Genomic DNA, 11,619 nt, shown 5'->3' with positions numbered 1-11,619 from the left:
GCATAATTTAAATATTCGTAAAAGACAACACAAGTAAATACAATTAAGGTTATTTCATGGTCTTGTGTAAAAAAGTGTTTCATCTCTAAACCTAATAACTGCTTGGGCTACCCTTAGCACCAACAACTGCAGTCCACCGTTTGCGGTAACTTTCAATGGGTGTTCTACAGCGTCCACTCTTCATGCATCAGCATCTCAATAGTATTCAGGTCAGGACTTTGACTAGGCCGTGTGTTCTGGATCATTGTCCTGCTGCAGAACCCAAGTTCATTTTGCCGGATTTTCTCCTTCAGGACTTTTTGGTAGACAGCTGAATTTATTGTTCCATGTATCACAGCAAGTCTTCCAGGTCCTGAGGGACCAAAACAGCCCCAGACCAACACACTACCACCACCATGTTTTACTGTAGGTATGATGTTCTTTTTCTGAAATGTGGTGTTACTTTTGTGGCAGATGTAATGGGACACAAACATTCCAAAAACTTTTGTATCGTTAGCCCACAAAGTATTTTCCTAAGTCTTTTTGATCTTCCAGGTGTTTTCTGGCAAAATTTAGACAAACCTTAATTTTCTTTCTGCTTAGTCTGTTTCTTATGGTGGAGTCATGATCACTGACCTTAACTGAGGCAAGTGAGGGCTGCAGTTACATGGATGTTGTTGTGGGGTCTTATGTGACTTATTGAATAAGTCGTTGCTGCACATTTGGGGTAAATTTGGTCAGCTGGCCACTCTTGGGACGGTTCACCGCTTTTTCACATTTTCGCATTCTTTGGATAATGGCTCTCACTGTGATTCACTCAAGTCCCAAAACGTAATAACCATTTACACACTGATTGGTTGGGTTTGTTTTCACACAAGGAAAACCACAAGGGCTATGAAATGCGTCACAACTAATCATGTACATTCGCGTTCTTTGCTAATTGGTTAGAGCTGTCTTGGGTGGAGAAGGTTCTGAGTTCCAGACTAGTGCATTAGTTACTAAAAGTGCATGCTTTTAATATTTTTTTAAAGCCAAAATAAACTGCTCAATTGTACATTTTATACATACAGTTTAATTCAGATTATTAAATCTGAAGATCATAAAACAGTGTTGCATCCCAAACAATTGGCAAACATGACCGTCTCTACAATATGGAAACTGAACTTTGCCTATAGCTTTAATATTTTATTAACCAGGTTTAGGAAAGTGTCTGAAGTATCAACAGCATTCACAAATTGTGTATTACTTTAAGATAGCAACAGTTAAGAAGATGCACTGCATAATAAAGGATTCAGCCTTAATGGCAAGTTACTGTATATGGGTAATTATCCACTTAAACAAAAGAACATTATATTGACAATGAAGAGTGATGTAATTGTGCTTCTTTCCTGTCTGACAAAACAGAAGAAGCCGTATAATCCCCCTCATGACTAACATTTCATCAGTAATATGTGACTGAGAAGCATAACAAAAAGTCTTATTGCACCTTTGAAGCACCTAACGCAATATAATCCAGAAGGCACAACAGTAGACAGATGTAGACACTAAGCCAAGCAATGGTGGATTTGTCCCATATTTCTTCAGCTTTTTGCTTTTGACATGTAAAATGGAATGAGGCTCATAACAGCCCTCTAGACCCAGGAACGTTCCTCACGGTGAGTAAGGTGGGGGAAGTGGTCCAGAAGCGGCAATCTTCTCATAGGCTGGTGGGGCGTTAGGCAGCTGTAAGACATAAGAGAAGGCCAGATTTAAAAGATGTGAAGGTCAGATTCTTGATTCCAACTTGAGACATAATTTATAGCACTGTATGGCCAAATATAACTGGATACCACGTCTAATGAGTGGAATTTTCAAGTACACCTATTTCTCATATAGGCGCTAGTGTGCCATGATATGCTCAAGTACTAAAGGGCATTGAAACATTCGCACATTTCCAGACATACACAGTGTTTGAGGTTAGAGTAAAAAAAAATAGAATCCCAGGAAGTTCTCATGAGCTGTTTGGACTCTGAACTCGACACTTTACAAATACTAGCTGGTAATCCTTACTGCATGCCTCGTGATGCAACCCTGGAGCCCTGAAGCCTGTCCACTCACTCTTGCATGCAGTCACATGGCCCACTTATACCCTTTGGCATTCTGGGTAATGGTAGGCTGATTGCCCTGTGATTCTCCATAGGAAATCTTTGAAATAGTTATTTGAGGAATACCATAGAAGGTTCAGTTTTGGGTACCAAGAAGAATTATTTTGAGAAGGATGTGCAAAGAACCTTGTGAATAGTTTTTGATAGATTTTCACAAAATCTAAAGGTCCTGTTCTTGTACTTCTTCAACTTTTTAAAAACACAAAATACAGATACAGTAATGCTTGATTTTTTTTTAACCCTTAGAAAGTCTGAAAAGTAGATTAGCAGAACCAAATAAAGACTTGGCCATTAACTTCTAGAGGAAAATGAGACAACATTACATACTTGTGAGTCACAAAAGTATGCAAAACGTTTAAATTAAGATTAGTGAAAAGCACAATATCCAAACAAAGAATGATAGTAAATGTTTTGAAATAGCTGAGTCAAAATCCTAAACTTATTCCAATAGCAATGTAGCACAAACCAATGTGCAGGACTAATCAAAGTTTACAGAAAATGTTTAGTTGCTGCACTACGAGATCACACCAGATACTGAAAGCAAAGGTTCGAATATATATTTGCCATTCACAGATATGTAATATTTGATAATTGGCCACATTAAATAAATGACCAAGTGTAATATTTTGTCACATTTGTTTGCTTTAGTTTTGCTACTATAAAGACAATCTGATGAAGTATTTGGTCAAATGGCTATCAGCTTGAGAGCTACTGCTCTAAAGATCCACTGAAGTTTTTACAGAACCAAAAATAGTTCTTATTGGGCCCAATCCAGGTCCTGGACATGTTCCAACCTACATGTTCAACATGCCCATCGTACTCAGGTGTATTAGATTAGGGTTGGAGCTAAATCTCTGTGGCACTGTGCAAATATCGCTTTTAAGAATTAGCACCCGAATTAGCACAATTCGAACAGTGGCTTTATATCCTGTAATCACACTTTTGGAAGAACATGGTTTTGTAAACTGGTACTCTTGCTGCTTACCGCTGGTTGGAGGTTGCTGAACTCATTAAGGGCCACTTTGTTTTCAGCTGCAGCTCCAGGTTCGCTGTACTGCCCTGATCTCATGATGTCCCTCCAAGACTGGCTGGTGCCTCTGGAGTTCTGTGTGAACAGGCGCACCAGATGGTAAAGCATGTGATCCTCAGTCAGAATCACAATCTCTGACATTTTCAATTCTGATTTGGGTTACTTCATTGTGTGGTATTGAAATTCCGTACATATATAAATCTTAAGAATGAGGTTGAACACTGGCCAGCATGCTCATGGCAAGGCAATGTGAATCATGGAGCAGATAAAAAGAAACCTCTTGAAACCCATTGCTCCAACATCTCATAGAAAGGCTCCTCTGGACAGTAAAGACATTTACTCTTAACACATTTGTTCATATAGTCTATAATGCCTGATAACTGTTATATTATAGTGTGTTAAAATATTTTTTTCATTCATGCCACACCTACACTATCTCATTGGCTTTTACACAGATAATATTCTAAAGTATTCTAAAGTATTTTAGCATGTACTGGTTTCTGGTGTTCATCAAAGCTTTGCTCTTTTTGGAATTAATGAGAAATGCCGTGTGAACATGGACTAAGACTTTTTCCAGACCAGTTGCCAGTCATGTGACAGTAAAATCCTCCTCACATGCCAAACTAAGTAACTCTGAATAAAACAAGTGCTTACAGCTGCTTTAATCTCAAACACTGGAACCAAATAACCTGATTCAAACACAGCCAAAACTAATGCTGCATTTCATTTGAACTCGGATTATAGGAATTTCTGAGTTCCAAGTAGGGAATTTTAACTGAAACGTCGCAAGTCAAATTTTCTACTCGGAAGGTCTGAAGAGCTGATGTCAAAATTCAGGGAAATTAGCAGAAACTAGCTTTTTCCCTCCATTACTCCTCTATCCCATTATTTCCCTTAGACCTCCTTTAGGCCCTATCTAAAGATGTTTTTGTACTTCACTATTGTAAGTTGCTTTGGACATAAGCGTCTGCCAAATCTAATGTAATGTAACATAATCAGTATTAAAAGCAGTAGTATTATATAGTTTAGTTTTATCTATTATTGTTCAAAGGTGTCGAAAGTATTCATATTCTTTACTCAGAAGTGTAGATACTAAGATAAATACTGTAGAAGATGAAGTATCAACTCAAGCTTTTTACTCAAGTAAACCTGTACTAAAATAATTAGTTTTAAAACTCTTTAAACTAGTTTCAAACTCTTTAAGTTTAAATGTAATGTAAGGATAAAAAAATCCATAAGGACCAAAAGTTTAGGCCGCACCACAGGAGCCTATAGTGCACTACACCTCCTCCCCGAAACACCTTTTTCTAAAAGCCATAATGACTTTAATGTTATATTAAAATGTTAATGTTGATGAATTTGGGATGCACCAGGTAGCCTGTTTCAGCTGCATATATGCTGACTGAAAATGGATGCATTTTAGTACAATGTAGATATAATAAAGAAGCTTAGCTGGGACATTTGGCTCAAGTTCTCTTGAGTCTCTTGGGCCACGGATCATCTTCATACTAGGCTACATGCGTCTGCTATCTTGTTGCTTGGGTGTGATGTGATGTGCAGGTGTGATAGATCATGAATAAACCAATAGGATGTCGGAATGGTATATGTTTATACGTCTCATCCGACCTCAATTAGATTCACTCTATCTGGATGGAGAGATTTATCTGGATAGGATGGATTTTTTTACCGTAATGAAAACAAGCTGAAATTAAATAGAAGTAACAAGGCTACTTTTAAAATGTAAGGTGTAGAAGTAAAAAGTAATAAAAAAATAAAAAATAAATGACTCCAGTAAAGTATAGAAAAACAAAGTATTTGTACTTCATTACTTGACACCTTTGTTTGTGTCTCATCAAATTAGTTGTACACACAATACTGTCCGACCTCTATCGGTGGCTTTATCTATTTTAATAGTGTTTGGATGCACAAAATACTGCATTGCTATGTGGCATTGCTAGTTCACATAGTCCACCAAAAAGCATCGATAAATAACTGGAAAAAAAGTTGAAACTCTAAAGTCTTTAGCTAAGTGTTTTTTTATGTTTTAAAATATAGCATTTAAATGTAAAATTCTCTAAAAAAATCTTGTTTGTGACAAAGCTAAACTAATTAGCTAGTTAGCTTAGCTTAGCTTAGTTAACTGTAGCTAGCCCATTCTCCAATGTCCCAACTCCAATGTTCAACATCTGAGGTAAATAGAATGCAGCCCCACACTTCTGTTTTTAACCAAGCTAACCTGCTTTAGCGCATGTTTATAGATAACAATTAGTCATACTCCGTCAAAAAACACACAATAAATTCTATTAAATTATGGAAGACCTTTACACAGTGTGGCTCTGTGTTTAGTTAGTTAGCCTTATGCTAATTTTGGGGTATTAGCTTAGCTTCTGTTAAGTGTTAGCTAGTCTTGTAGTTTTAGTGTAAAACGAAAGAAGCAAAACTAAAAGAGCTGATTTACTATATTTGAGGTGAATTAGGTAAATGCTTTAAAGAGTGGAGCGGCTTACCCGGATCATTTTGTATCCGTTCCTCCTGCGGTAGTACCAGCATCCCAGTATCAGTAGAGCTGTGAGTATGATGGCCAGTAAAGCAATACCAGCAGCCCTGAAACACAAGGGCAGAAAAAAAACAGTCTGAAACACATTCAATTCTAAAGACCAATACTTCACATACTTCAATTGCAAATAAGTTTCATAGCAGGTTTTAAATAATTCACACTTAAACAAAATAAATGATTCACTTCCAGTAGATAGATCAGTGGAATAATTCGTTTTTACCGGACATTTTTTTGGCGCAATGACGATTTCTGGGAAAATGAAAGGTTTTTAAATGTGCCTTGCAGAAAATACGGTATAGTATTCAGTATTTATTGAATAATTACTAAATACTGAATAATAAGTAGATACTAAATAATAATTAGTTAGGTAATTAGTTAAAGTGAAAGTCTATAGGTTTTTTGTGAAAATGTGTAATTATACAGAGCATTCTAAAAATTACTTTTAAAATCTTGATTCTAATTCTGCATTTCTTTGGGTTAATAATGCATGAAAGAGCAGATGAAGACTGGGTTTGCAGTTACTCTTGTATTAGGATCATTAGCAGTGCTAATGTAATAAAAGCTGTTATAGAAAGAAATAGGTCCCAGGACCTACTAGACACCCTGTCTGTTAATATATCTGGCTTTGCAGAAATAGTAGCAAAATCATGCTGATACCATTTATTATATTGGTTAGCCCTCTTCCCACTCAGAAACACTAGTGCTTTCAATTTTAAAGAAAACTCTTAAGGACTGCTGCTTTACTTAGTAGAGTTAACTAGTATTATTAGTAAGTTGTTAATTACTGCATACCGAATCATTAGTATTCAGTCATTAGCATTAATTAGCATTCAGTACTAAATAATTTGTGAGCACTAAATAGTAAGTAAATAAATAGGTAGGTTGGTATTTATCAGATAAATTATCTGATATTCTTTGTGAACAATGAATAAATGGCACGGATACTGAATAGGAATTGAGTAGAAAGTAAATAGTTAACATTAATGGAATAATTGTCTTTATACAGAATAATTAGTACTCTCCATGTATTACATGGCCACATACAGGTAATCTAGCAACGATGCAGGGCTTACAAGCCAAACAGCCCAGCCACAAACAGAGCAGTAATAGTAACTATTTTAACTCGCGTAGTGTTTATAACCAAACAAATCATATTTTCTTGTCCTCTTTAACTTTATATTAATTTAACTTTATATTTATTTAATATTTTAATAAACAGCGTAATGGAACTGTGGTATAATTGCAATAATACACTCAAGGTTGATGCTATAATGTGTAATATTGTTACTGCTGTCCTGATCTATCTAAATAATAAGTAGATATTCAATAATAAGAATTAATATTAAATTGCTTTTAAAAGGTAATAAATTAATGTGTACTGAATGATTAGCACATAATAATTCCTAGGTATTTAATTAGTATTAGTATAGACTAGTATTATTAGTGATTAGGAATTCTTCAGAACACTGAATGATTGGTATGCAGTAATGCCTAGTAGAAGCTGATTTGCTGCAGCTGTAACAGATCAGTGCCAGTAAGCCAGTCATTCCCAGGCCCAGTCCAGCACTGGGTCTGCAGTTTAATCCTGAGCTTAAGGTTTACTGGTGACCAGCTCTATTTCACACAATGTACAGAGCGTAGAGATTATGTAAAACAACGTAAATAACATACTCCTCTGCTCTGATGTAGGAGCCACGGCCTCGGCTGGCAAAATGCACGTTGAAGTCACCTCGGGGCATCGTTCCTGCTGGACAACACACAAACACACACAAACACATAAAATATATCATATTTAGAAAGGATGAAGATTTTAGTTTGGTGATTTAAAATACCACTGCAGTCATATCACAATATTGGAACAATTTTACTTATATGTATAGCACACAAAAAACATCCAATAACCAAACACTTATAACAATAATGGAACTACTCATCCTTCTCTTTATTGAGAACAGAATCATTTAAAACATGTTCTTTGTGGAACTGGAGAGGATTACTAAACCTTTATCAATAATGCAACAATTCTGCTACTACATAGAATCGTTTATAAAAATCTAAACTCTCAAAATGTTTCTATAGATCCTGTGTACCTGGTATACCCTGTCTTTAACATATTAGTGGATTCTCTGTTTTAAATCATCCCTGTTTTTTAAGAAGATTCAGTGAAGAAGCATCTGCAATCTTAGCAAACAGGTTGTGTTTAGAACTAACAAGTCAAAAGCTTCTGTAGAGAATCATCTATTATATGTTTTCCTAGTATTTGAATAGCTGTTTAAAGAAGCAGTTCTTTAGCAGTTTTTGATAGGACTATTGGCAAAATTAAAAATACAAAATAATAATAAAAATAAGTCAGAAAAATATATAATATAGATTAATATATTAAAAATGCTTTTGTATGATTATCTGTATAATAGATTTAGTGTCTAAACACATTTGAGTGGATTTTGGTGGGTTATACACTGATTTATTAAAACAAATATATATATAATATGTACAAATACTTAGACTTTTAGACTTAGACTTTTAAAAGCCTATTTATATAGTTATGGTTATATATATACATATATATATATATATATATATATATATATATATATATATATATATATATATATATCATAATCTACGCTTATATTTTATATTACAGTTTACATTGAAAACCCTAAACTTACCTTTACAGTGTTTATTTAAATTATTGCTGTTCTATACTGTTGTATAAAATTTGAACACTGCTTAATTTAAACAAATGTTCCATAGTTCTGATCAGAGGAGCATGTTTAGCAGAAGATAATCCATAATAATATACCATAAAATCATCATATTTTATATTAAATTAATAAATTATGTCTAATGGTCTAAAACAAATCAGTATCTAACTGCTGCCTGAAGAAAAGCAATAAAACACAATCAAATCTTACCAGAATTGGATAATTCGATTATGGAGATGAAGTGGCTCTCAGACTAAAACTCCAGTCCCTTCTTACTCTCTCTCTCTCTCTTACCCTCTAGCTCTCTGTCTTACCCCCTCTCGTTCTCTCTCTCTCTCTTACCCTCTTTCTCTCTTGCTCTCTGTCTTACCCTCTCTCTCTCTCTCTCTCTCTCTCTCTCTCTCTCCTGGTACTTCTTAAGACCCTCGTGGTGGCTGGGAGCTGGAGACTCGGGAGGAAAAGAATTCTCATGACCGTCACGGGTTCTCTGCTCAAACTAAGCCTTTTTTGAACTGAAGTAATGAGCGTGAAAACACCCCACACCCACACACCACCTCATACCATCATCTCTCACAACCATATCTGCTGACTGCTAGGCATGAGCCACTGCTTTAGGGGCCCATAGACACAGGAGGCCTTTTATGCCATTAGCAGAAGTTTTATTACTATTGTACACAATATATCACCACTACCAATATTAAAACTTTTTTAATATGTTTGGTATTAAAGCTTATTATTTGGGGGTTGTCTGAAATAAATTTAATCAGGCCAGAATGATACAAACAAGGTTAACAATATATGTACAGAACACCCAATATTTGCTTTTTACTTATTACTTAGAAGCTGAATATCTGATCGCTTATCCTGGTCAAGTTGGTAGAGTTTTTATTTCATATTACAGTTGATGTATTACAAGCCCCACATTAAACACATATATTTGCATTTATTTGCAACTGATTTGAGGTCAGGACTGTTCCAAAAGCCTACTGTTGAATACATTGAATTTGTAGTATGTGTTCTGTCTGAGTTTTATGTCAAAAGTTATGCTGAAGAATCCTGAAGAACAAAGGATGATGCACCCACCACCATGCTTAACAGTTCTCTGGGTGTAGTCTTAACTGCCTATGAAAATGTCCTCCAGTAATCTTTTTTTTAATCAACATTAAAGTTTTAAAATGTGAATTTTGAAGTAGGGGCTCCTTTTTGGATGCCAGTTTTTCAGTCCATGGTGATTTAAAGCTTGATTGACTCCAGGCAGTGACAGTGGTGTAAAACTTCCAATTCATGACAGGCTGTGCCTTGGGTTGTTCCCGACCTTCTGACCCAACGACTATATATCTGAACCCATATCCTCTCAGCTAAGCGTGACCTTTTAGACCTTGGCACAGTCACTCAACCTCCCAACAACTTCTGGAAGATCTCTGAAGTGCAGCTCCATGAGACATTGCTGTTTTGTGTAAATTTAAAAATATAAAATTCTTCTAGTACTAGTGCTAGTACCTCTACTTCTATTTCTATTACTACTACTACTACTACTTCCATTTATATTACTTCTACTAATGTCACTACTACTATGTCAATTACTACTACCACTGGTAATATTCCTACCACTACTACTACAACTACTACAGTGTAGTGTTGTTGAGGCTACCTTGCCTTGGGTAGTTAATCAATATACAAAAAATAAGAGAATTTTAAGGATAATTTTAACTCCTAAGTATGACTAACTATTTCTTACTCAGGCAGGGTTGGCATCTGTTTTGTTTCTTAACAGAAGATGAAATGTCCCTGCAAACTTTCTGCCAGATTATTTTTTAAAATTATTACAGTGTACTATTGCTTCTATTATTAGTACTTCTATTACTACTACTTCTACTACAATTATTATTTTGGGTATTAATACTACTACTACTATCATTACTACTATTTCTAATACTACCACTTTTACTACTATTACCGTTACTCCTACATCTACTATTACTACAACTACTTCTAATATTACCACTTTTACTACTATTACTACTTCTACTACTATCACTTCCACTACTATCATTACTTTTCATATTACTACTACTAATACTACTGTTTCTAATATGACTACTTTTACTACTTTACTTACTCCTATATGTACTATCACTACTACTTCTAATATTACCACTTTTACTACTATTACTGTTACTCCTACATGTACTATTACTACTACTACTTCTAATATTACCACTTTTACTACTATTACTGTTACATCTACATGTACTATTACTACTACTTCTAATATTATCATATTTACTGCTATTACTGTTACTACTTATATTACCATATTTACAACTACTACTACTCCTACATCTTACTACTACTACTGCTTCAAATATTACCACTTCTTCTACTATTTATTTATTTACTATTTATTTATATCTACTACTATTTATGTATGTATTTATTTATCTGATATACACACAGTTGTGTATGTATCTGCTATGTCTGTACTGCTGGTTTGTGTTGAATACTATTGTAATGCACAGCATGGCCAGCAGAGGTCATTATAATACTTATTATTATATACAGTGATTAAAAGGTGTAATTCTGTGAAATTGTTTCAACGTTTGTTTACACGCATATTTAGACAAAATCATCACTTTTGGTAAGTTACTGCTGTTTAAAGAATAGACAACAACTAAACAGATTTTACAATGTTTTAGTTTTCACTACATTTTCAAAAATGGTCCATTAAACTAAACGTTAACATGTATTTTGATACAATATCATATTCTTGAAATTAATAAAAAAAATATGTGTACGCAGAGATAAAACGTTTTTATTAAAACAAAGCAGCAAAAGTTAATTTAAGCTATTTTAAATCGTATATTTTTTTTACCTCCAGTGATGTAAAAGAAATGTAAGAATGCTGATTTCAGTTTGTAATGGACAAAAAATAAAACACTAATATTCTACTATAAAATCTAATTCATCTATATATATTTGAACTTTTTATCTCATAACCCATCCCTAAACAGTAAAAAAAATGATTAAAACGTGTTCTAAATCACATTAAATTAGTTAACATTAGCTATTACTTTGCATCAATGGCTCTAGTACTGTTTTTTCAGTTTCATTGGTTTAGAAACTTGTTTATTGGCTGGTTCATGGTCTATTCTAATGGACAACAGCTCTCAAATAGTATTATGTGCAACATAAAAAAAAAAA

General features: G+C 34.4%; 1 protein-coding gene across 2 annotated transcripts; it reads right to left on the bottom strand.

The window, feature by feature from the left end:
• Positions 1-1,028: 1,028 nt before the first annotated feature.
• Positions 1,029-8,760, bottom strand: mlana (melan-A). Of its 2 annotated transcripts, none has more exons than XM_007230602.3 (5): positions 8,629-8,760; positions 7,382-7,457; positions 5,661-5,757; positions 3,109-3,228; positions 1,029-1,701 (listed from the first exon to the last, which is right to left on the bottom strand). In XM_007230602.3, exons 2-5 carry the CDS (start codon positions 7,447-7,449, stop codon positions 1,630-1,632), a joined length of 357 nt encoding a protein of 118 aa, XP_007230664.1. In that variant the 5' UTR covers positions 7,450-7,457; positions 8,629-8,760; the 3' UTR covers positions 1,029-1,629. The 2 variants fall into 2 exon arrangements, with proteins under 2 accessions (XP_007230664.1, XP_007230665.1); XM_007230603.3 differs by having other exon boundaries at positions 7,382-7,454.
• Between the last annotated feature and the right edge of the window lie 2,859 nt (positions 8,761-11,619).

This window comes from Astyanax mexicanus, chromosome 17, assembly GCF_023375975.1.
Source record: "Astyanax mexicanus isolate ESR-SI-001 chromosome 17, AstMex3_surface, whole genome shotgun sequence".
In the NCBI taxonomy this organism is placed as follows: Eukaryota; Metazoa; Chordata; class Actinopteri; order Characiformes; family Acestrorhamphidae; genus Astyanax; species Astyanax mexicanus.
The sequence above is the reverse complement of the archived record's forward strand: the minus strand, read 5'-3'. Positions and strand labels throughout refer to the sequence as shown.

Excerpts from the sequence above, each read along its gene's own strand:
- mlana (XM_007230602.3), bottom strand. The coding sequence starts at position 7,449 with ATGCCCCGAGGTGACTTCAACGTGCATTTTGCCAGCCGAGGCCGTGGC. Across the intron at positions 5,758-7,381 it reads TCCTACATCAGAGCAGAGGA|GGCTGCTGGTATTGCTTTAC; the intron begins GTATGTTATTTA and ends CTTGTGTTTCAG. Across the intron at positions 1,702-3,108 it reads TCAGCAACCTCCAACCAGCG|CTGCCTAACGCCCCACCAGC; the intron begins GTAAGCAGCAAG and ends TATGTCTTACAG.